The sequence below is a fragment of the Pyrgilauda ruficollis genome, unplaced genomic scaffold (assembly GCF_017590135.1).
Source record: "Pyrgilauda ruficollis isolate IOZ18807 unplaced genomic scaffold, ASM1759013v1 scaffold100, whole genome shotgun sequence".
Lineage (NCBI taxonomy): Eukaryota > Metazoa > Chordata > Aves > Passeriformes > Passeridae > Pyrgilauda > Pyrgilauda ruficollis.
Genome location: NW_024508102.1, coordinates 1,451,015 through 1,475,652, shown reverse-complemented (window position 1 = coordinate 1,475,652; position 24,638 = coordinate 1,451,015). Strand labels below are relative to the sequence as shown.

The 24,638-nt window shown below is 60.8% G+C and overlaps 1 protein-coding gene across 6 annotated transcripts; it reads right to left on the bottom strand.

The window, feature by feature from the left end:
* Positions 1 to 265: 265 nt before the first annotated feature.
* On the bottom strand, positions 266 to 23,106 carry TEAD3 (TEA domain transcription factor 3). Of its 6 annotated transcripts, none has more exons than XM_041468255.1 (14): positions 23,029 to 23,104; positions 11,492 to 11,748; positions 8,167 to 8,231; positions 6,247 to 6,309; positions 6,053 to 6,115; positions 3,551 to 3,562; positions 3,072 to 3,209; positions 2,820 to 2,863; positions 2,655 to 2,716; positions 2,191 to 2,324; positions 1,894 to 2,067; positions 1,523 to 1,663; positions 1,170 to 1,322; positions 266 to 600 (listed from the first exon to the last, which is right to left on the bottom strand). In XM_041468255.1, the coding sequence occupies exons 2-14, from the start codon at positions 11,625 to 11,627 to the stop codon at positions 487 to 489; spliced, it is 1,299 nt and encodes a 432-aa protein (XP_041324189.1). In that variant the 5' UTR covers positions 11,628 to 11,748; positions 23,029 to 23,104; the 3' UTR covers positions 266 to 486. The 6 variants fall into 6 exon arrangements, with proteins under 6 accessions (XP_041324189.1, XP_041324165.1, XP_041324155.1 ...); XM_041468231.1 differs by having other exon boundaries at positions 11,492 to 11,745; positions 23,029 to 23,086; XM_041468221.1 differs by lacking the exon at positions 23,029 to 23,104 and adding an exon at positions 12,325 to 12,439 and having other exon boundaries at positions 11,492 to 11,745.
* Between the last annotated feature and the right edge of the window lie 1,532 nt (positions 23,107 to 24,638).

Genomic DNA, 24,638 nt, shown 5'->3' with positions numbered 1-24,638 from the left:
ACTTCTGAGCCAGGCTGGGCTGGAAGGAGGGCTCCTCCTCTGCTCCTCGTCCTGCTGCTGGCACGCTGGGATCCTGGCCTCCATCAGCAACACCGAGGGCTGCTCTCTCCCCCTCCAGCACCAGATGTGGGCTTCCTTTCTCCCTACACTTCCTTTCCCATTCTTCTTTTCTTTTTCCTTTTTTTTTTCTTTTTTTTTTTTAAAAAAAAAAAAGAAAAAAAAAGAAAAAAAAAGAAAAAAAAAGAAAAAAAAAGAAAAAAAAAGAAAAAAAAAGAAAAAAAAAGAAAAAAAAAGAAAAAAAAAAAACTGTTCCTAAGTAGAAAACATCTGCGATCATCACAAGTCAGTCTTTTTTGGCTATTGTTTTTCTTCCTCCTCCTGTCTTCAAATGACTTCTCACAAGGCAAACAGGCACGGGTGGCTTTTCTGCAGGGCCCCCTCCCTCCCCTGCAGGCCCCTCGTGCCCCTGCCTGTCCCCAAGGGCCCCTAGTCCTTGACCAACTTGTACACGTGGTGCTGGGCGCCGTGCTCGCTGGTGGACACCTCGAAAACGAAGGCAATGCAGAGCAAGGTTTCCTGGGTATCCCTGTTGGTAACAACCTGCAGCAGAGCAGAGCGTGTTAGGGGAGTGCTGTGCCCGTGGGCAGGTGATGCTACCTGGGGGGAGTTGCAGATTTTGGGCTCAGGCACAGCCGCTTTGCACCACGAAAACATTTGCTACCCGTTATTTGTGGGGTCACACAGGCAGTAGCACAGCCAATTTAATTGCACCGTCAAGATTTACTACAGAGTTTTGGGGATGTTGCACAGGCTCAGGAACAGCCCGAACTGCACCACCAAAAATTTGTCTGGGGGAGGTTGAATTGGCTCAGGCCCAGCCACTGCATTTGTACCACCAAAAACTGCTACAGGTTATTTGGTGAAGTCAAACAAACTCAGGCATGGCCAATTTAATTGTACCATGAAAATTTTGCTCCCTATTATCTGGTAGACTTGTCCAGGCTTGGGCACAGCCACTTTGTTTGCACCACCCAGATCTGCTCCCTGGAATCCAGGGTCTGTGTGGGCCCAGGCACAGCCAGGTCTGTGCGGGGCCAGCGGGGTCGATCCAAGTGTGGGCTCCACACTCCTGGTGGGACACACCCCCTGGAAAAGGAGGGGAGGTATACCTGCAGGATGGTGAAATTCTCCAGGACACTGTTCATCATGTACTTCTCTGGCAGGTGCTTGAGTTTGTGGATGAAGTTGATCATGTACTCGCACATGGGAGAGCGGTGGATGCGGTAGACGAAGCGGCCGTTCTCCAGCCGCGCGTACTCCGTCTGCGGGGGACAGCAGGGTGAGCAGCTGTCCCCTGCCTGGTGGTGCCCAACTGGGACATGGCAATGTCCTCTCCACTCCACCCATAAACATGGTACAGGCACCCATGTGTCCTACACCCAGCTCTGGGATTTTCTCCATCCCAGGACCCGCCGTGGACCAACTCCGACCCGTTCCCGATGCAGCGGGATAGGGAACTCACCTCCACCTTCTCCACGACCTGCTTCCCAAAGGAGCACACCTTGGTGGAGACTGTGATGGTCATGTTCTCTGCACTGCTGTACTGGCTGCTGACACCATAGAAGGTCCCTGGCCCGTCCTGGATCGTGCTGTTCAGATCCGCCTGAAGAGAGCAGAGGGACAGAGGGTCCCATGAGGCACCACCACACCCAGCTCCCGATGGGGACGAGGGACACCAGCTTTCAGAGCTGCCCAGGATGCTCCAGCTCTGCCAGCAGAGCCCCTGACCCTCAACGAGCCTGTAGCTCGAGCACGACCCTCCCCACCCTAACCCTCCCAGCAGGAGGAGGGTTACACCCAAATCTCAACAAAAAAGAAATAATATATATATACCCAAAACTTGACGAGAAAGAAGGAGTTCTGGGGCCCACGCTCATAGAGCTCCTTGAGGCCGCCTTTCTTCTCGGGAAACTTGTCGTAGATCTGGCGGATGTCCACGGCCTCCAGCAGGGGGTCGCTGTACGAGGGGTTCGTCTGGCCGATGTGCACGAAGAGGTGTTTGCTGTACTGTAGGGAGCGGGGTGGGGACAGCAGCACGACACGTCAGGCAGGAGCAAGGCGCCACCAGGCACGGGGAGGGATGGGCCACCGTGCCGGGCGGGTGGTGGGCACACGGAGGGGATTTTTTACCGTTTCAGCATCCCGGGGCACCTCCATGAAGGCGGAGTACTCGAGGAGCCGGAGCTTGGTGGAGGCGATGGTGCGGTCCTGCCAGACCGGCACGGCCGAGGCAGCTGGCGGGAGCGGAGCCAAGGGCTCGTAACCTGGGCCAGGGGGAGTGACACGGGGGTGGAGGGACAGCCAGGAGCCGGGGTGAGCCCCCCCTGCAGTGCTGCTGTCCCCACGGCAGCCCCCACCTGCCATATCCACCTCCCTCCCAGCACAGGGTGGGTAAAACGTGGGGTGTACTGGGTGAGAAGGGACTGGAGGGTCCTGCTCACTGGGGAGCTTTTTGCTCGGTTTCAGCTCAGGATTTTCCCCCAGTAGAGCTGGGGAGGAGACACAGGTGGGTGGCACCGTGCGTGGCAGGGGGCAGAGGACAAACTCTGGCAGGGACACTGGGTTCCCTCCAAGGGAGTAAGGACATGACTTACTGGCTAGTGATGGAGGCATGGGTGGCTGGATGGGGTAAGCTGGTTGTGCAAACGGTTTAATGCTGGAAAGGAAAAAGCATCATCAGCTTACCAAGCCCGGGATGCCCCAGCCCCTTGCCAAGGCGGGGTCCTGCTGGTGCCAGGTGTGGAGGGGTCTGTACTTACTCCTGAGAGGGTCCAGGCTGTCCTGGGATAGGCCCACTCCAAAACTGGGAAAACAGCACAGGGAAGAGTCAGTGGCTTCTGACTCTCCCCACTCCCAACACTTCCCTCCTCACCTGCTGCAAACAGCAGGGAGCCCTGCATTGCTACCAGGGCTGAGAAAGGCTGTTGAACATCCCCCTGCCCCATGGGTGGCTCATGGTGTCCCCACCACCCCGGGCTGTCCCCGTGTGGGGGGCGTGGGGCTGTCCTCACCCTGGGGGCAGCAGAGAAAACGGCCTGAGGAAGAGGAGGAGGGGGGCTGAGCTTGTTCTGCAGGACGCTGGCTGACACAATCTGCGCCGAGGACATGGAAGCCATGCTCTGCAGAGCCTTATCCTTCGAGACCTGGTCCTGAGGGGAAAAGGGGGGACAGGAGGGAAGCAGGGTTATAGGGGCAGACTGAGCTGCCTCAATCCCAGCGTGCCTGACAGGTCTTGTAAAGCCAGCAGCCAATCCCACAGCCCAGCCTGGGACCAGTGCAGAGGGATCCCCCACCCCCTCCCAAACATTAATTAACATCTGAAGCTTGCCAATATCCTCTGGGCAAAAGCTGATGGCTCTGGAAAATGCCCCCTCCCACTGCTGCTGGTGGCCCTCCCCCCTTGGGGATGTGAAGGGTTTTTAGCCCCTCCACTGGAGAGGGCACAATGCAATGGGGAACAGAAGGAATTTCAGAGACAAGCTCAACTTACCAAGTTCATGGCCTGTCCGCAAAAGAAAGGAAAAAAAAAAAGGTTAGAGTGTCATGGGAACCTTTGGGCACTGTGTACACCTCCCCTAACTTGCTGCTGGTGTCAGCTGGGGCAGAGCTAATTTTCTCCAGAACACAGGCATGGGGGTGAAGAGAATTAACTCTACCCCAGGTGAAACCAGCACAACTGGCTCATCACCATCCCCATCCTGGCTCATCACCACAGCCCGACCTGGGGAGTGAAGCCCTTGACCTGGCTGCTCACCAGGGATGCACACGGTGGCCACTGATGCCCAGGCTTAATCCCACCAGGAATGGGATGCCAAAGTCCCCCATCCACTCTTTCAAGAGGTCACTGGTGAGCCAGGCCTGTGCCTTTCTTGGCTTTTTAATATCCTCTACAGCCTCCTGAGCTCACCCCCGGTGCTGTGTGTGCACTGACAGAGGAGACCAATTCTTTTTCCTTTTGCTGCAAAAGTCACAGCACTGCTGGGCAGGAGCTCCAGGCTCCCAGGTCTGGCCTGGAGCAGGGCTGCTCCTCCACTTGCATTGCTAGGACACGTTCATGCTGGTCCCAGAGCACACCCTCTGCTTTCCCTCTGAACCTTCCCCAGGGATCAATGCTTCATTTATTTTCACCTGGGGTAGGGCAGGAGGGCGGGCGTGCAGCCACATGCCAGGAGCACAAACACACACCTGACTGCAGCTCAAAAATACAGATACTGCAGCTCAAAAATACAGATACTGCAGCTCAAAAATGATACAAATACTGCAGCTCAAAAATACAGATACTGCTCATGGAAGCGTCTTCATCCCACAGGACATGGGTCACCCCACAGTGGTGGCTGAGGGCAGGGGGCTGCCTGCACTGATCTTGAGAAGGGATGTTCTGTATACTCAAGTATTGTTCAGGGGGATCTCTGCCCTGGCTGCTCCATGCCAGAATCCTGCAGGCAGCATGGCTGGGGATGGACCCCTGGGGTCACTCCAGCCTCCAACTTCCCCTTGATCTTCACTGTGCTATGTGGCAAGGAAAGATTTTATTTTATTTTTATTTTCTAAAGTCTTCTGCTGCTGTTGACCCTGCTACCTGCTCCCCTCACTTCCCTGACTGCTCCTCTTGGGGCTGGAGACTGGGTTTAAGGCATACAAGCCCAAAGGAGCATCCCAAAATAAGTTTCAGATGCTCTCCCCGGCTTCTCCTAGCAGACCAAACCCTGGTCTGGCTGTGGGAGCCCTCCTGGCATCCCCCTTGTGGGGCACTGGGGTCCCTGCTGAAGGTCTCTGGGGGGCACATCTTGGTGGGCTCCCAGGCAGCATGAGCTGGAGTTTATTAAGGCTCTGAGGATGAGAATGCCCCAGCTCTGACAGTCCCTCGCTGCCAACTGTGACAGTGGCCTGCACTGCCAGCCTCAGTGCTGGCCATGGACACAGCACCCAGGACAGGGGAGCTGGTGATGCCTTTGGGACCTCAGGGTCATCAGGCTGAAAGATTTCCTGGGCTCCCACTCACACAGCAAGGCAGCAAATCACCCCTGGGGCTACCCAAGGAGCTGCTCCTGGTGTGACAGAGATGAACTGAGGCACATGGCAGGAGCTGCTGTTCCCAGGGGGTGGCTGTGCACTGAGGACCTCTCTGTGCCCCACCTGACATCATGTGGGTCCAGCCCAAGCAGGGCTTGGTCCTTTGGTGATGCCCTCAGTGCTGGCCATGCCCCCCCATCACCACCCTCCCCACTGCCACCACAAGGTTTGGTGGGAACAGTTATGGAAAGGTTAGTTTGGCTCCAGTTAGGAGGAAGGAAAGAAGGAAGGAAGAAAAGAAAAGCCAACCAGAAAAGAGAGAGAGAATGATCCATTTTTTTCTCACTTGGCTCCCTTGGCTCCTGGCACCGTGCCCTTGTCCCCAGCAGCATGGCCCCAGCTGGACCCGCTGCCACTCACATCCCCGTCGTGCCCCTGGCAGTGCTCACACCCTGGTGCATCACAAGCCACTGGGCTGGCAGCCTGCAGGGACCCCTGGGGCCCCCCTGCTTCTGCCCACATCACACCAGCACCAGCTCTGAGCTGGGTCAGGCTCAGGGGTGGAGGAGGGTGGGTCTTGGCACACCTTGCTTGAACCTCACTTTGCCTCACTGGCTGTCCTGGGGGACCCTTCTCCTTGTGGGAGGACCAAAAGATGGGGCAGCCCTCACACATCACCAGAGGAGGGTTTAAACTCACATCTCCTCACGGCAGAGTCCTTGCCTGGACGCAAAGAGGGGATTTGGCACCACATTCACCCTGCTGGAGGAAAGAGCAGAGCTCTGCTCCCCTCCTTACACCTCCCTCTGGGCATCCCACAACAATGCCTGTAAAAACCGTCTGACCCAAGGAGCCAAGTGAGGGGGAAGAAAAAAAAACACCAAAAAAAAAGAGAGGTAAAACAGGAAAGCAAGCAGCACACCGCAGAGCCCAGTGCGTTAGCCGGCAGCAGGCGGGGGCCAGGCGAGGCAGGGCGTACCTTCAGCTTGGACTGAATCTCACGAGATTTCCGTCGGGCAAGAACCTGCAAGTGGCTAGAGACCTGCAGAGAGAGAGCAGAAGGAGAGGGGGAACAGCAGAGCCGTCAACCAGAGGAAAGGAGGAGGAAGGAGAGGGGCTGCCCATGCTCACAGAGACACCGCCGCGGACACCTGGGCAAGGGCGCCAACGTACCTTGATGCCAACCTGGTACTCCCGCACCTTCTTCCGAGCTAGAACCTGTATGTGGCTGGACACCTAGCGCCCGCCACGCCGTTCGGAAAGGAAAACACAGACAGTGTGAAGATGTGTTCCCCCTGCAGGGCGGGCTCTGTCCCCGGGGCAGGGAGTGCAGGAGCGGGGCAGCGCTTCGGCTGCGCCCGGAGGTGCTCAGGGTCCTGCACCCGCCAAGAGCTGCAGGAAGGAAAGTGGTGGGGGCACCCCGGTGCTGGTTGATGCTGGTTTGTGCCCACCCCACGCTGGGGTCAAGCTTCTTGGTGTAAAACTGCTGCACTTGAGGGGGTGGGTCCCCATTTACCATCTCTTGGGGACAGACAGACAGACAGACCCTGCCAGCACCATAAGCCTGGCAGGTTTGAGGTGCCCTGGGGTGAAGCTCCTTGGTGTAAAGCTGCTGCAGTTGAGGGGGTGGGTCCCCATTTATCACTTCTTGGGGACAAATGGACAGACAGACCCTGCCAGCACCATAAGCCTGGCAGGTTTGAGGTGCCCTGGGTTCCTCGGTGGGGCCTGTGGGTCCAGGAGGGACTGGCACGTTGCCCCAGGGCTCCTGCTGGTTTTGCATGTGGGAAAGGTAAGAAAGTTGGATTTTTGTGTCCAGGCCCCTGTAAGAGCAAGATCTAAAGAAAAGGGGCTGATGTCCAGGCAGTAAAGGCACAGCAAGGCTGGGGGGCCATCCACAGGAAGGGTGGGCATCCATGCATCCATGCTTCAGGGCTGATTTTGGCAAAAACCTGCTCCTACCAGTGCCAGGCTATCCAAGAGCCGACACCAGGCTGCCCAGGAGACGACTGCTCAGAGGGATCAGTGCTGTGAGTGCTCTCTCCATGGCTTTCCCGAGTTCCCCAGAACACTGCACCCTCCCCCCATGGAGGGGGGGCCCACTTAAGTGTTTAATCCAGAAATGAAGTGCTGCTTGGCACTGCTCTGAACACAAAACCAGTGGCCAGACCCTGGTCCCTCTCCTTTCAGCGTAAGTCCTGGAGGAATGACCTCTTCAGTGCTGGGGACCAGCATCCCTCTCTTGTGGGGACTCGTGGCACAGGACAGTCCCAGAATAAGTGTCCCAAACCCAACGATCTCCCTGTGGTGCGGGATGCTCCAAGGCCATGGGCTCTGCCTGGATGGGTGGCCTGGGGACCACCACGAGGGGAGGGAAGAGCCACTGGACACATGACAAGGGACATGTCCCATTGAGGGCTGCAGCAGCCCACTCCTCAGACAGGTTTGGTGAAGCAAGGGCTTGCAGGGACCTCTGTGTGCCCCTGCAGGGAGCTCTGTGTGCCCTGCCTGCATCCCTGCCTGCCCCAGCATCCAGCCAGGCAGGGCAGTGAGAGCAGGGCAAGGGCTCCGTGGTACCTCCAGCCCCAGCAGGACCAGCACCACAGCTCCACACAGCCTGTCCCTGCATCCCTGGCTGGCATGGGGATGCCTTGCTCTCACCCATGGGGTCTGGAGTGCCTTTGCTGTGGCTCAAGTGGCATAAAGCCTAGCACGGGGCAGAGATAGGAACAGTCCCCAGATGCAGAAGGCACAGGAGAGACCCATGCAGGCACACACAGACACACACACACTGCCCAGAGAGAGTCTGAGGGCTCCTGCCACCCCCAGGGTCACCCCAACCAGCTGGGGGCCCGGGTGCTGCCTGCCCCCACACCCCCCATTTCAATTCATCCTGGGACTGAGGAAAGCCCAGGGGATTTGTGCTCACGGACGAAGCTCCTCGCAGAGGATGGGGACCTGCTGGCAGCAGCGGTGGCTTGAGGAGGGGACACAGATGACAGCTGGACATCCGCTCCCCCTCGGGCTTACCTGGCACCGCCTCCCACCCCGCCCCGAGCCCACCCCGGGAGAAAAAGCAGAGCAACGCCTCACCTGCTTCCTCGTCCGTGTCTTCCCCGTTCGCAGCTTGATGTAGCGGGCGATCAGCTCGTTACGACCTGCGGGCAGAGCCTGGGGTCAGCCCCGGCACACGGGGGGCATCAGCCCCGGCACAGGGGGGATACGGGGGGCATCAGCCCCGGCACAGGGCGGGGATCAGCCCCGGCACAGGGCGGGGATCAGCCCCAGCACAGGTGGGGGCAGCAGCCCCAGACCCTGCGGGGCATCGGCCCGGCACACGGGGGACACGGGGGGCATCAGCTCCGGGGCACGGGGGGCAGCAGCCCCGGCACAGGGGGGTACAGCAGCACCGGAACACGGCGGGGATCAGTCCCAGCACAGAGCAGGCATCAGCCCCAGACCCTGCGGGGCACCAGCCCCGGCACAGGGGGGGCATCAGCCCGGTACAGGGTGAGGGATCAGCCCCGGCACACGGGGGGACACGGGGGTGATCAGCCTTGGCACACGGCGGGCATCAGCCCCGGCACAGGGGGGGCAGCAGCCCTGGCGCAGGGGGGACATGGGGGGCATCAGCCCCGGCACAGGGGGGGCAGCAGCCCCGGGGCACACGGGGGGCAGTAGCCCCGGGGTACACGGGGGGCAGCAGCCTCGGCCCAGGGGGGTATCAGCCCCGCACACGGGGGGCAGCAGCCCCGGGGCACACGGGGGGCAGCAGCCCCGGACCCCCGCGCCCCCCGCGCTGGCGAGGGAGGCGCTGCCGGGAGGTGGCGCTGCCGCGACAGCGCCGGGGCGACCTCGGGGACACGGGGGTGGCCAGGCCAGGGCCCCCCCCCCCCACCCCGCTGCCTTACCAGCCCCGGGGCTCAGAGCGAGGTGACAGTCACCAGGGACCCCCACCACACACCACAGAGCCCCTCGAAGCCCATGGCAGCCCCCAGCACAGCCAGCGAGCCCACCCCGGGCAGCCGTGCCCGCGGGGGTCCCGGGCTAGCCCCCCACCCACCCCCGGGCACCCCGCTTCCCGTTCACAAGCCGTGCTGGCCTTTCCACCAGTATTTCCTAACGTCCTGGTCTAATTCGAAGCAGAAGTTGCTTTTGCGCCACATTTCAGGGGCCAGCTGTGGCCAATCTACGTTCAAACGTCAGAGCAGCTGGGAGCTTTCTTCTCCCGGCCCCGGCCCCCCCGGCCCCCGCCGGACCCCCCCGCGCACGGGGGCAGCCAGGCACGCCAGATTTATTTTAATGGACCAGATGGTCGCGGTTGGAACTTGTCGAAATGCCCTTGGAGCGGGTTTCAGCTTTAAAAGAATTAAAAAAAAAAAAAAATCCCTTAAAAAAAAAAAAATACAACCCCCCAACCCCCCCCATTCCGCCCCGATTGGCCCCCTCCCAGCCCCACAGCAACTGGGCCCTCCTGGGGGGACACACACATGGGGACAGACAGGGCCAGGTGGCACGCAGAGACAGCTGCCCCTTGGGGTGCCCGTGCCAGGCAGGAGCTGGAGGGTGGGTGACAATGGGGGTGCCCCTTGCACAGCCTGGTGGCACCCTGAGGCACAGCTCCCACTCCTCCTTAGCACCTAGCAGGGGCCAGGTCTTCAAGGGTGCCCTTCAAGCCCAGGTGAGGTGACACCCACAGCAGGGACCCTGCTGCTGAGCCCCAGTTTGGGGGTACACCTTCAAACCCCCCCTTTGCATGCCCTGCTCTTGAATGCCATCCTCTGCCCCCCGTACCCTGCCCGTGGGAATTAAATATGGGGAAAAAATACAGGAGAGAAATGTGGGGCCTTCCTGGAGGAAGAGCCAGTGCCAGCCCTAGTGCCCAGCATGCAGAGCCAGCATCTCCTGCACCCATCCTGCCACACACCATGCCCAGGGCTGCACCCTCACAGCCATCCCTGTGCCCACGTGCCCTGTCCCTTGTCCCTTTTCCCTGTGATTCATCTGGACCGTGCCATTCCCTCCGAGAGGGCACGTCCTCCTCCAAATTACCACATTCCCCAAATTCCTCTCCCCTGACACCACCACGTGAACCAGTTGGACAGGCTGGGTTAAAAATAACCCAGTGGAGCAAGGCCCAGTGTGCCCGTGCTGGGTCCTGGCTCCCCAGCTCCCACCTTGCTTTGCCACCCCCGCAGTGCTGGCACCAGCCTGGGCACCCATGGAACCCCCAAAAAAGAGGGGTGGCGAAGGACAGCACAGGCACTGGCACACCATCATGCTGTGTGCTGGCATCCCTTGTGCTGCCAGTGCCCCTGGTACCCTTGGTAATGCCAGCCCGGGGTCCTGGGGGTCCCAGTGGGGAGGTGCTGGGGAAGGTGGGGGGAGATGAAAGGCCAGCAGGGGCTGCTGCCTCTTTAAGCAGCTGCCAGATGTCTCTGAAAGGCTGGAAAAACCGGTTGGGGCGTGCTTCGAAGGGCCAGGCTCCCGGCGGCACTTCAGCTATTCCCAGAGAAATCCAAAAAATGCACACGCTTGGGAAGCCCTGGGCTCCTCCACCTCCCCCTCACCCCGCTCCTCCAGCAGCCCCCACGCCGTGGGTGGCGGGCCCTGGCAAATGGGGTGCCACAGGTAGCTGTGCCACGGGTGTGGGGACAGTGGCACAGTGCTCTCCAGCAAGGCTTGTCCCTTTTGCCTCTCTCTAGTGGCACTGGGGGAGCCACTGCTGTGCCAGCAGCATCTGGGCAGGTGTATTTTGGAGGCTGGGGACAGAGGTGCCAGCCCTGGTCCTCTTGTCACCATGGGGTGCTGGTAATATGGCAGCCTGCTCCTGACTTTGAGGTCACTGGCCCTTGGGGGTGACATCATGGTTTGTGCAGGGCAGGAGGTACCAGTCCCTCCCCTGGCAGGGACAGGGAGTTTGGAAGACACCAAAAACTAGGCTGACACTCCAAAATCATCCCCCCAGTGGGGCTGACCAGCCCAGCTGCCACCAGTGAAGTCACCAAAAGCTGAGCTGGGTGCAGGCGGCTCAGGGTGGGTGAGTGACCCTTGCCACAGGGTGCTCTGGCCACCAGGTCCGGTTGGGGAAGGTTTGGGGAGGTTTTTGGAAGCACAGGGGAGCAGGAGGGCTGGGGCTGCCCTGGCCCCACAGTCCCGTGCCCGCTCCCTGCCCCACGGCTTCACCAAACCAGTCGGTCCGGCAGGGCCGAGAGAGGGAGGGAGCGGGAGGGAGGGACACAGGTCACTGCCACCTCCCCAGTCCAGCTCCAGATGAACCCGAGCCAGCTCCTTTCGGGGCTGGGGGATGCTCGAGGGCGATACCCCAGCGTGGGTTTGGGGCAGGAGGTTTTTCAGCTCAGCCCTGACCCCGCTGTCCCTGCCGGTGCGGTGCCTCCATCCCGCCCCCGTCACTCACCGTACATCTTGCCCTCATCTGAGAGGATGATTTTCCTCCTGCCGCAGGGTGGGTAGATCGCCAGCGCCTCCTGGAAGCTCTGCTCGATGTCTGGACTCCACACACCCTCGGCATCATTGTCCAGACTCTTGTCCATGCCGTCCTGGCCATCTTCCCGCCCCTCCCCAGGGCTGCCGCTGGCGTTCCAGCTGTTGGACGCTATGGTGCTGGCTGCTCTGGGCTCCGACCCTGAGCCCCCACGGATATGGGACAACCTGCTGGGACACAGGGGACACCTGTCAGAGCCAGGAAGCCTTGCTGGGGCATGGGGTGCAGTGACAGCGTGGTGCCAGGTCTGTTCCTGGTCCTTGCCCTGCTCTCAGTGGCACCCAGAGCAGCATCTCATTGCAAGGCATCAGACACACAAACAGGCTTTCCTCGGGGGCAGAACATGATTTCTATGAGTACCCCCAAATCCAAGCCACAAGTGACCACCCAGGATCCACCCAAATAAAGTTTGGGAAGGAAACTGCCCCCAGCTACTGTATTACCCATACAAGGAACTTGGGCACATGGTGTTTCTGGCTGACACCTCAGGATAGGGTGGCAGCAGCCCCACAGCCTGTGAACCCTGACCCTGCTCCAGTACCCACTGCCAAACAGCAGTCTCTTTGGGCAAGTTGGCCAAAAAAACACCCCTAGGCCCCAAAATCCCAGCTCCACCATGCCTGGCAAAGGCAGAGCTGGGATCTGAAGGGAGATGCTGAGCAGCTCCAAGCCAGACCCCACTAATGGGAACCAGGTGGCCAGAGCCGTCCAGCAGCGTTCCCCTGGTACCAGGAGAGGCCCCCCACCCTGAGGATGCTCAGCTGGAGCCCCGAGCCCTCCCCAGCTGGTGGGTGATGCTGGGGAGCCTTCAACCCTCCTCCTCTTCCTCCTCCTCCTGCCCAGCTCCCAGCGCAGCAGCGTTTCAGTGTTTTGCAATAACATGTTTGGCGGCAGCTGCCGGCGGTGGGAGCGGAGAGGTGTCTCCTGCGCCGCCGCGCTTCCCGGACGGGCTGGGAGTGTACAAAGGTCTCCGGCACAGACATCTCCTTTTAAAGGAACTGCTGAGCCCGCTGGCTCAAGTGCGCTGCGAGGCCTTGCTTGCTGCCTCTTTTTTTTTTTTTTTTTTTTTTTTTTCCTTTTATAAAAAAAGAAACTTAGCCCCCCCATCCCTCCTCTCTCCCTCGTCGCGATGTGATGTCAGCCCCTCCGGTCCCGCCGCCCATCGTCCCCCCCCTCGCCGCCTCTCCCCCTCTTGCTGAGCACTGTGGCCAAATAAGGAGAACTGGATTGTAGGATCGAGCCAGCCGGCCAAGGCAGGGATGGCGGCAGTGGTGCCGGACGGGCCAGGGCACCCCGGCTGTGCCTGCTGCTGGGGGTGACCCCCGGCAGGGATGCAGGGTGCAAACCCCGCAGGGTTTTGGGGATGGGAGGGCAGGGAACACAGGGATGGAGAGGGTGGTGTATGGGGACAGGCCCAGGGGAGCCTCACTCCTCCCTACAGCACAGAGCATCAGGGCTGTGTCCCCATGGGGTGAAACTGCCTTGGTGCTGAGCCCTGGCTGGTCTCCCAGGACCCCCAGACATGGGGGAACCTGAGACTCCTCAGTTTCTGCAGCAGCCCCCCAAGGCCTCAGTGGTCTCAGACCCCACAGCAAACCCAGACCCCTCAGCACTGTGGCAGCTCAGGAGCCCCCAGTGTCACAAAACCTCAGTGTCAGGGACCCTGCAGCCCGGTGCCAGCCCAGGACCCAGCAGGGCCCCACAGGGCTGCCATCAGCTCACCCTAACAGGGGAAAGCCCCAAGAGCTGGTGCTGGAGGGTGACTTTACAGGGACTCACCAGACCCCCTGCCCTCCCAGATGGGTGATTTGGGGGCCAAGGGAAAAGCTACGGGGCTGAGAGCAAGGGAAAACCAGCATGGGGCTGGCTGCACCGCTGCAGGCAGCGTGCCCAGTGCCCTGGGTCACCGTGCCAGGCGCTGCCTGCACAGGCAGGGTGACAGCTGACCCCACACCCTGCCTGTGACACACGTGTCCCCCTCCCTTGGAGCTCCCCAGCCCCCTCCCACCCCACTCCCCCTCCAGCAGGGAAATCCCAGCCCAGCCTTTTCAGGGAAGCTGGGAGAGGAGGGAGGGTGATGCTGGGGCCCCGGCCAAGGTGCGAGGAAGCAGCTCCTCCTCCTTCTCCTTCTCCTCCTCCACCGAACCTGCTTTTGGCCGGGCGAAGACATTGGATTTCCTGGAGGGAGGGTGCATGCACCGCGCTGACGCAAGGCACGGCCGAGTGCCGCTCCACCCTGCCCTTACAAAACACCAACAACAGCGGCAATTAGGGAACCGGCACGGCTGGACAGCCTGCAGAGACCGCGGCCAGACCTGCTCAGCACAGGCAAGGGGACCGGACCTGCCAGAAAATATGTCACCGGCATGATCCTGCCTCCCAGCTGCCCCCCAGGGACCAGGGCAGGAAGACCACCCCTCCCACAGCATCTCTGAAGGGTTTGGGCATCCCAGGACCACTGACCCACATCCCCAGGGGATGCTTGCCTACTCTGAGGATGCCCACCACCCATGAGAGGGGACACTCAGTGACAGCCAGGCCAGGAGGGTGTCCCCACTTCCAGCTCACTCGCCCCTCACACCCTGAATTTGTGGGGGGCACACGCTCCAGCCCACAGCTTTAGAGGGTGATGGAGGGGGCTGCACCCTTGTGAGGTCCCCCAGTGGATGAGGTGCCCAGAGCAGGCAGGGGAGGATGCCTCCAGAGCAGGATGCCTCCAGGGCATGCCTTATCTCCCTGCCAGGTCAAGGCTGCCCAGGAGATTGGGACGGTGTTCCCACGGCCCCCAGGGCTTGGCCCCAGCACCAGGGGCAGGGGATGTGAGGGAAACCTGGGGCCTGAGCAGGGAGTGGGGCTGCAGGCAGTTGGGAGAGCTGCTTGGGGCTGGGACCCTGCTGGAGCTACAGGAAACCTCCTTAAACCCTGCGAAAGCAAAGGGGGATGCAAAGAGGGAAGGGCGCCTGAGAAATGGGTGTTTTGTGGTGGGTGAGGGAAGGAAATACTTTGCAGGCAGCGTCTGCAGTCAGAGAAGCACCGTGGGCACCCTGTGAGTGTCAAAGGACAGGAGCAAGGTGCTGCTGGATCCAGCACAACCAGCTGCGATAGGGATCGGGTCAGGGACGTGCAGGGTGGCACAGGGGACATGCAGGGAGCACGGGGACATTGTGACATGGGCAGAGGTGCCCGTCACTCCCACACTGCCCCCACGCACCCAGACCTCATCCTTGAGCCGTGCTGCCGAGCTGGGGGACAGCATATTCCTCTTCCCCAGCATGGCCAGCCCCAAAAGCATCACCCCATCTGGTGCACCATGAGGCACACCCCCAGCAGCCCTTGCACTGCCCCAAACCTTTGTGTCCTGCCCAAACTGGGACAGGGGTGGTGGCTGTTGTCACAGCTTCTCCTCAAAGCACCTGGAGCAGAGGGCACGGTCACCAGCACTCGCTCCACAAGGGGGATTGCAGCACAGCATGTCCCCAGCTGGCACTGTCCAGAGGGACAAGGTGTGGGACAGAGCAGCCCCAAGGACCCCTTCTTACCTGGGGCTGCCCAGGTGGCAGGGGACATTGGGACAAAAAGACTGCAAAGGTGCTGGGGACATGGTGGAGACAAAGAGCCCTGCAAAGACAGGGAGGGGATCCAGATGCATGCTGCCTCCATCCTGCCTCCCCGTGCAGGGGGCCCAGGGCAGTGCAGCCCTTCTCCCTCCCCCCTGCACCCAGACCCCACGGCTAAAGGATAAAAGTTCATGACAAGCCTGGGCAGGATCAGCACAGAGCAGCTCAGCCCTGCACTGGCCCAGTGCCGCCTGCACCAGCCCTGTGGGGGAACATGAGGCTGCTGTCACCCCTCCCTGTCACCGTGACTGATGGCACCCACACTCTGGAGGTGAGGGGGACACGAGTCCCATCCTCCCTGGTGCTGAGCGTGCAGCCCCTGCCAGGGACTGCTCTGTGAGACATCAAAGCTGGGGCTCTAGGGCACCCCAGCTCCTCGTGTCCTGGCACACTGGGGCTCAGTGAGGGCACAGCTGGGCTCTGATACTGGCACTGATTTGTAGGCAGGCAGAGGGGCTGATACTGGCACTGATTCGTAGGCAGGCAGAGGCTTTCACTAACGTGCTCCCTGTTTCAGGCAGGGGAGGACTGGCTGGGGCTGTGTCCCTGCTCCTGCCTCTCCCCACCTGGTGACACGGCCAGGAGGAATGCTGCCCACACAGTCACAGGGCCACCAGCTCTGCAGAGCCCCTGGAAGGAAACCCAAAAGCTGTGGAGCTCCTGGGGGATGCCAGCAAGACCACAACACACCAGAGAAGATGCTGCTGTGTCCACTGCAGTGCACAGAGCGGGATGCTCTCAGCTCTGCCAAGATGACCCTGCAGGTCACAGGAGCCCCATATCCCTGGCACCTTGCCCAGGGACCCTCTGGGCACACCATGCCTCATTCCTGCAGGGAAACACCATCCTGGCTGGCACATGGCTGTGCCAGGGACAGCCAGAGCTCACCGAGGCGGGTGGCACTGCACGAGGGCGGTGAAAGGAGGTTTGTTTACATCGTGCTCCTCTTCCAAACAGCTCAGGCTGCGGTGAGGGATTCCCTGGCTCCTGGAGGGAACAGTGGCCACCCTGCTGTCTCCCACCCAGGTTTGCACCTCCCGACTGGCCACATCCTCTTTGAAAGGTCCCCTGGCACAGTCTGAGCACCCAGACAGTGGCAGAGCCCCCAGTGCACCAGGCCAGCTCCCCGTGAGACAGCCCAACTAATTTCCTCCCCTCTATCACTTCCTGTCCCTTCCGGCTTGGCGGGCGGCTCAGGAAGCAATCGGAGCGAGGAAACCGCAGGAAGCCACGTGGCAGCATCCCACCAGGGTCAGGAGGACTGCCAGGGCTGCCCCAGGCTCCCCATGCCCCCCAGCTCCAGCTGGACCCCAACAGACAAAGGGTCCCCTTGCTCCCAGCAAAGCCCTGGGCTGGCAGGGATGTGGCTGGTCCTTGCTCAGCCATGCGAGGCTGAGGGATGCTCAGACCCCTCATCCCAGGGAGCTGTGGATGAACAAAGAGAAAATGTGAGCGATTTGCTCCCGAAATGTTTGGGGCAGAGAGGAGGAAGGGGATGAGGCAAAGCCAGGGCACAGCTCCCTCCTAATGGCAGAATCACGGGCATCCAAGCCAACCCCTCCATGCCCTCCTTTTCCCCAGTCCTGGCAGGGTGGCACAGCCGGGTTTCGCCTTCTGGAGGACCTGAGCCGGTTTTGCTCGAGTCTTCAGGCTCAGGACCCGAGGGCAGAGGACAGACGGACACTGTAACCCGGCGTGCCTCCCTGGCCCAATTACACTGCCCTGCCCAGCCAGGACGGGGCGTTTCACCCAGCAGCGCATAAATAGAAAGCTTTTAGAGCATTAATTGCTTTCTGTGTTATGAAACGAGCTGGATGGAAACAACAGGGTTGGAGCTGCCTGCTGGGGATGGGCCACCCCCGTGCTGTCCCGTGACACCCCCAGCGCTGGTAGCCCATGGCACAGCCAGTGCTGGACACAGCACCCATTGGGGACGGCTGAATTTGCCAAAATATATCCATCCCAGGATGCCTTCTCCTCAACATCCCCTGTAGATGAGTTCAAGATGTCCTGAGTCCTTGGGGACTCCCAGCTTGTCCCAAAGGGAAAACAAGAGTCTCTGGTGTCAGGGGGGCACCAGGGAAGCCTGGGTCAGGCAGTTCTGTGCCTGAAGTGGGACAGTGTCCTACCACTGGGGCCAGCCAGACCCCACCAGCCCTCTGTCCTGCTCCTAGGAGGAGAAATGCCTCCACAGAAGAGCTCCAGGTGCTGCTGACCCCATTTTATGCCATTGCAGCAGGGCCAGGGAAAACATCTCCCAGGGGACACTACCAGGCAAGGAGGAGGAGGAGGAAAAGGAGGAGGAGAAGGAGGAGGAGGAAGGCTGCAATGAATTTCACACCTGCCCCCAGCCGCCTCCGCCCCTGTGAAACCCAAGCCTGCCCAGGCAGCAGCTGTGCCCACTGCCCGCTCTGTGGCACCCGCTGGAGCCCAGGGTCAGCACCGACTGCCACACTCAGCTCCCAGCCAGAAAATCCCCGTGGGATGGGGGGTGTGAGAACTGACTGGGGGGGATCAGCTCCTGAGACACCGGGCAGAGCGGCTGCCAGGCATTACCACCCCAGCTGAGACACGGAGATGTCCCTGGCTGCCAGAGTCTGACACAGAATGTGACACTGCACTGTCACCCCTGTGAGGGGGACACGCTTCCCTGCCCTCCTGCTCGAAGCAGCGCCCAGCTGAGTCCTCCAGGAGCTGCAACAGCAGGTACAGGCTGCCCTGCACAAACCCAATCAGTGACATTCCCAGAAAGGGATATTTTGATTTAGCACCATTTTGCTGCCACCACCCCTAGACAGTTCCAGCGAGCGGATCCTTGTGTGTGCCAGGAGCGTGCTGGGAGCCCGGGGCAGCTCATGGCCTTCCCCCAACATCTCCTGCCACGGCCCGAGCCCAGAGCTGGAGACGGGCACAGCGACTCCAGCTCCCGCAGATTGAAAAATTGCTCTGGAATCCTTGGGGAGGAAAACTGCTAAAAATACATGAAGGCAGTATTCTTGGTAAAAGAAGGAGCTCCAGCGAGGAGCTTGGCCATGAGTGCCAGAGAGCCCAGCACAGTGTGTTAGACCCCTGCCCAGCACGCTGATGTCCAAACACCACAGCTGGACCCTGACAACTCCACAGTGCCACCCAGGCAAGGCTGCAAGGGGACACAGCAGCCACCCCATGCAAGAGCTGGAGCCCAAACTCGTGCCATGAGCTGGGCACAGGTGCTGGCAAGCACAGAAAGCAGAACCCTGCCCAACTCATCCACCGAGCGCGCTGGCACAAAGCTGGGCAGGCAGAAGCAGGGTCTTGGAGCAGACCTGCTCTCCAGGACAGGGAGAAGCAGGGTCTTGGAGCAGACCTGCTCTCCAGGACAGGGAGAAGCAGGGTCTTGGAGCAGACCTTCTCTCCCGGACTGTGAAGCGCCCAGATCTTCCTGCTAATAAAAACCCGACGCTCGGTTGGGTCGGGAGCTCGCATGCCTGCGTGCGGGTGTGCTTCTTCCTAAACCCGAATTGCCTAAGCTGGCGGGGGGGAGGCAGGAGCTGGCTGCCTCTGGGGGAAGGGCGAGGAGCTGGCATGGGAACGGCAGCCCATCCTCCACGCACCCGCGCCGCTCCGCGTCTGTAAACTTTGAACATCTTCCGGAGAGAAGTTAGTGGCTATTGTGAACAGCTGGATCTAATTTTACGAGGAGCGAGGAGGAGACAGTTGTGGGGAAATAATAAGGCTTGGCGCTCACAGGCGAGGATCCCCGAGCCCGGCCAGCCTTCCTGCCTCCACCGCACTGCGCCGGGGGAGCGCTGGCGAGACGGTCACGGCGAAACTGAGGCACGGAGCATCGCGGGGCTCGCCCGCCTCCTGGGTAACGCCAACCAGGAACAAACGCTTTGCCCTTGAGTGTTTCCCCGGACCCACCGCCCCTCCAGCAGCCGGGGCATCCGCGGGGGCACGGCTCTTCCTCAGAGCACCGAACGGGGCTGGCAGCGCAGGGTCCCCCTGCCAGCCCACGGCAGCATCTTCAGAGCCAGGGTGACCCCGCGCTCGTTCCCGATGCTCGTGGGCACGGCGGTGCGAGTGCGACACCTCCCTCCGGCCGGCTGCTTCCCCTGAGGCTCTGCCCACCTCCTAAAATTAGCTGCAGCCCTGCTGTCCCCTCCCCGGCCACCCCTCGCAGTCAGGGAGCTCTGCCAGCACACGCTCCTGGTCCCGATCCCCCGGCAGCAAAGGGGGAAGGGGATGGAGCAGCCTCCTCCATCACTCACACCTCGCCAGCCGGCAGCCAGCGCTGCCCGGGAGCAGCCCCGCTGTCACCTCAGTGCCTCAGGAGTGTGCCCGAGGGTGAGCTCTGGGTCCGCTTTATGGAGCAGGGACCCAGCAGAGCCTGTGACACACCCAGAGCCCCGCTGGGAGGTGGCAGCGGTGGGTTTTGGTGCTGTTGTCTCATGGCAGCATAATGGGGGATGCTGGGGGTGTTGGAGCATCACATCTGTTTGGGATGGGATGGGGGGATGAGTTCCATTGGGATTTGTGCTGCCAGGATGCGACGTGCCTCATGCGATCAGTATTTCCCCAAATCCTTCACCCACAGGTACAGCTGCACCAGCGTAGAGCCCTCTGTGAACACCGTCACCACAAGGCCACCATCTGCCAACCCCAAGAACGAGACCCTGGGGTTCACAGCCTGTCACCTCCAAAGGGCTCAGCCTCATGGGCTCCTCAGGAAACCTTACCACGATCTGCACGGGGCGCCCAAAACAGCACCAGCACCACACAACCCCCTGCTCCCACCACCGCGGCCAGGCCAGCGGCTGACCAGCACCACCAGGAGTTTTTCCCGGGGCCCCTCGTTCCCATTTCACAGGCAGGGAAAGCTGAAGCAGCGGGAGCTGCAGCAGCATGTCCAGACCCGCAGCAGGATCCGGACGTGCGTTATCGCGCAGGGGGGGCAGCTCCTGCCGTGTGCCCGCTGCAGGCTGGTGCGGGGCACGGCCCCGCCGGCTCACCCCATCATTACCTTCCCTCCCTCCTTCCCTCTCTCCCTCCCTCCCTCCCTCCCTCCAAAAAAACATTTCATAAGTCGCCACGTGACGGTGGCAATAGCGAACGCCCATGCGCTTCAGGTGTCTGCCCCAACCACAACACGCAGGTGCCTGGGCTCGGCTGCTGCGGCTCCCGGCCTGGCCCCCACCCCAAATAACACCTTGGACAAACAGCTGAGAAGGTCAGGGCACGGCCTGGCCGTCCGGCAAATCCCTCCTGGATGGAAGCTCCCAAAATCAAGGGTGGTTGGTAATAGCCCATCCAGCGGTGGCGCTCAGGGTGATGTAAACACTGCGGCTGTCCCGGCAGCCCCTTGCCATCCAGGATTTAATGAGAGAGGGAACCTCCCAGAGATGGGATGTTTTTTGGAAAGCATCCGTCCAGTTCAGTGATGGATGGAGAGATTCCAACCTCATAAAGAGCCTCGGGATGGCTCTTGTCACACAGATCCCAGCAGCACCCCTGGTTAGGGTTTTGCTGCCCCTTCTCCCCTCTTCCCCCCTTCATTTTCCACTCCCACAGACAGAAGAAGAGGTACGAATGCAGGAAAAGAAAATTTCCCGCCCGAAAACAGCCCAAAATTGCCCATTTATGCCCTTTCTGGCTGCACCCAGTCTCACCACCGAGCTCACCTGCCACCAGCCTCGTGCTCTCTGTGTGTTTGATGGGAGCTGCGCGGTTACTTGCTTTTTAATACATTAATTATAGCTGATTACCGCTGCCACCCCCACCTCCTCAGTGCCATGACCTGCTCACACACCGCCAGGAAAAGGCTCCTTCCTTGGGCACAGCGCCAGGGCCACCGGGACTCGCCTCCCAACCCACTTGGTGGTGGCAAGATGGGGATTAAATGGCGATTAAAAGGAGATGCTGTTTCTGATATCATGATAAACAGCCGCTGCATGTCATGGCAAATGGATGCAAGTCCCTTTTCTTGATGGAGCTGGAGGATTCTGCTTTGGAGGAGAGGGATTTTAAATGTGGGATGACTGCTGGAGGGTTATGCTGTCCAAAATGCCCTGGTTGAAACATCCCCCTACTCTGAGCTGCACCCCAATGTTTGCAGCCACCACGGGCAGGACAAGGCTCCTTGAAAACCTGGGTGCCATTTATAGAAGGTGGCTGGACCCGCTGCTCTCAAAGGGTTATTCCTGTCAGAAAATCCAGTGTGGTGCCAGCCACATGCCCACGGTGGGGAGGTAGCTGGGTGCTCGAGGTCCCTGGGGATGGCAATGTCCCCCTGTGCCACCCAGCTGCCAGGAGGAGCTGCTCACCCCACAGCCATCTGCAGTCTCTTCCCATGGGAATGCTGACCCTGTAACACCCAAACAGGGCCAAATCCAGCCCCTTCTCCCCATGGGACAGTACTCCCCATCCTCTCTGGGGGGGAAGTGCTGGGGCACTGCCACAGTGACCACCACCTGCCCTGCCACCAGGGTCCCAGCCCCCCTACCCATTTCTCTTCCAGCTTCACCACTGAGTGACCTCAGCAAGCCCTTACCCCTCGCCCGCTTTGGGGGCCCTCCTTCTCCCAGTCTTGGGGGAAATGATCCCCCAAGGGGTGTGGGCTGTGAGGCCACAGAGACCCCAGCTCCGGAGGGTGCATGAGGGGCGCACCAGCCTGGCAAACCCCAATTCTCCCCTCAGCATCACCAGCGCTCCAGCGCCGGGGGGAGGCTGGCAGCCAGGCTGGCAGGGCCCCCCAGGGTGGCCGGGCACTGCCAATGCCCTGACTCACGACACGCACGTACCCGCGCGGGGTAAAGCGATAGGAGGGGAGAGAGGATGCCGGAGCCCAAAATACCCCGGCGTGCCTGACACAGGAGATTATCGCTTCGCTGATGGGACCATCGCCCAGCCCGGCTTGTCCCGGCTCCCTGCAAAGCACCAAAACCCCCCAAAATCTCAGCCTTCACCTTTCCCCGTGCCAACCGCCCAACAGCAGTGAGCAGCTGCAGGGTGCCCGCCACAGCAGCTGGGCCACTGGTATCATTTCCAGCTGGTTTCTCCCCAAACTGGTTTTTTTCTCAGTCAGTAGAAGCCAAATGTGTTGTATAGGGCCTGAGCGGTTTCGGGGGGTTGGAAGTGGGTGACTCTGTGAGGGCTTGGCCGTATTTTCCTTCCAAGGGGGTTAAGGGGAAAAAAAACAACACCAAACCCAAGGAGGGTGTAAAAATAAAATAATAATAATAATAATAAAGATGACACACTGCTGAAAATTATACATCTAATTGCCGCCTTGTTAGCAAAGCACCCCTATGACGAGGCACAAAGTGTTTAGCATACAGTCAGTGCGTGGTCATCCCCTACATGCGTGTGACACACATGTAGCGTGACACGCGGGTGACCCCGCACCTCACCCGGGACCCTCCCGCGCCGCTCCCCCGGGGGGCTTCGGCCGGGGCGGGCAATCCCCGGTCCGCAACGCCCGGCTCCCGCCCCGAACGCTCCCGACGTGCGGGCACAAGGCCCCTTTGTCACCCCGGGGATGCGCCGCGGGGGGACGCGGCGGGGACCGCTGCGGGGGCAGCGCACCCCGACGGGGCGGGAGCCCCGGGACACGACGGGGGGGGAGCAAAACAGCCCCGAGCGTGCCCCCCCAGGCACACAGCCCACGGGGGGCGTCGGGGGGAGGCACCGAGCTGCCGGCTGGGGGGCGACCACGGCTGGTGCGACCCCGCCGCCCCCCGCCATCCGCCGGGGCTCGGGGCAGGCGCTGCGGGCCGGGAGGAAGGAGGGGCTGGAGGAGGAGGAGGAGGAGGCGGAGGAAGGGGGGTTGGGAGTCTCTTCCCGGCGAGCGCTTACCTGCTCCGTGCTCCGGAGGGGCTGGGCCGGCCGCGGTGCCGGGAGCGGGGCCGGGGCCGGAGCGGGGCCGGGGCCGGGCCGGGCCGGGGCGGGCGGAGGAATGCGGGGAGCGCGGCGGGCTCCCGGGACCGCGCACGGAGCCAGGCGCAGGGACGGGAAAGTTTATGCGAGGGAGGAGCGGAAAGTTGGGAGTCAATCAGGAGGCGGCGGGGCCGGGCCGGGCCTCCTCCTCCTCCCCTAACCTCCTTCTCCACCTCCTCCTCCTCCTCCTCTTCCCGGCCCTTCCTCCCGCCCGACCCTCCCGACCTCCCCGTCGGGGCAGCGGGGACTCGGGACTTCCCTTCCACAGGGAGGTTTATTTTTTTGGGAAAGGGCAGCCCTGGATTTGGGCTCGGTCCGGCCCGGGTTATGGGAGCACTTTCTATGAGCCTTCCTCACCTTCCTCCTCTTCCTCCTTCTCCCTCCGGCATTCCCGGGATGCGGCCTTGGGCCACGAAGGTGCTGCTGTCCCGTCTTGTCCTGTCCCGTCCGCAGCCAGGCAGGGTCACCCGTGCACACCTTCATCCCCTTCTGCACATCTTCATCGCCCTCTGTGCCCACTCTTCATTCCCGCCCCCCTGCACTCACCGGCGTCCCTGTGCTCACCTCCATCCCCTTCTGCACATTTTCATTGCCTGCACGCTGTAATGCCCTGCCACACGTCTTCATCGTCCTCTTCCTTCCTATCCTGACACCCTCATCCCTCTCCTCATCCTCACACACACACACACATACACTCAGTCCCCTGCCTCCCACCAATCTGCAGCTGCCCCATTTCTCCCAGACACGCACCCCGTGGTGCCCAGGATGGGAATTCAGCCCACGCTGTTGGGATTTCTCAAGGGAATTCAGCCAAGATCCACGCCATGGTCACTTCCTCTGAGAGAGCTGATGGGTGGTAATGTGCTAAGCCACAGCAAGCTGATCACATACAAATCCCTGGCCACGACCCAGCCTGACCATCAGCAACTGCAGCCCCAAAAGGGGCAAAAGCCCCAGTGCCCCTGGCCACAGGCCTGTGCCACAGTACCCAAAACCCCCAGAGATAAATCAGGGTGAGGGATCCTGCCAGCGCCCTGCTGGGAGAAGGGATGTTCTTTGCATCCCGTTCCTTCCAGAAACATATTTTTCTAATTTTCATCATGAGCTTGGTTGTATTCGAGCGTTTTGGGACAAGACAGCCAATGCTTCAGTCCGTGAAGTGACAGGCTCTGAAGCATCCAGCGCATTCAGCAACTGTGTGTGATTCATAAAGCCATATTGCATTCTTCCACCCTTGGCCTGATGCTAACTTGTAAGAAATCTGGACCAAAAACTGCAACAAAATGGCTGCTATTCTCCAAGGGCTGTTCAGAGCCTCGTTACTCATCCCTTACTTGGGCAAAAATGACATTGAGTGCTCCTGGAGATGACAGCCTTAATTGAGTTCAATAGGAGTTTAGGCTGAGTAAGGCATGAGCAAACAAGTGTGCATTAGCCCATGAATAAAAAACCTGATCCACAAATGTTTAGGAACACATGTAACACTGAGCAGGGGAGTGCTGAGGGGGTCCCTGCTGCTCTGGCCTTGC

Coding starts and splice junctions, on each gene's coding strand:
- TEAD3 (XM_041468255.1), bottom strand. CDS start 11,627: ATGGACAAGAGTCTGGACAATGATGCCGAGGGTGTGTGGAGTCCAGAC. Junction 8,232..11,491: donor AGATGAGGGCAAGATGTACG/GTGAGTGACGGG, acceptor CTCTGCCCGCAG/GTCGTAACGAGCTGATCGCC. Junction 2,325..2,654: donor CATGCCTCCATCACTAGCCA/GTAAGTCATGTC, acceptor CCCCTGGCCCAG/GTTACGAGCCCTTGGCTCCG.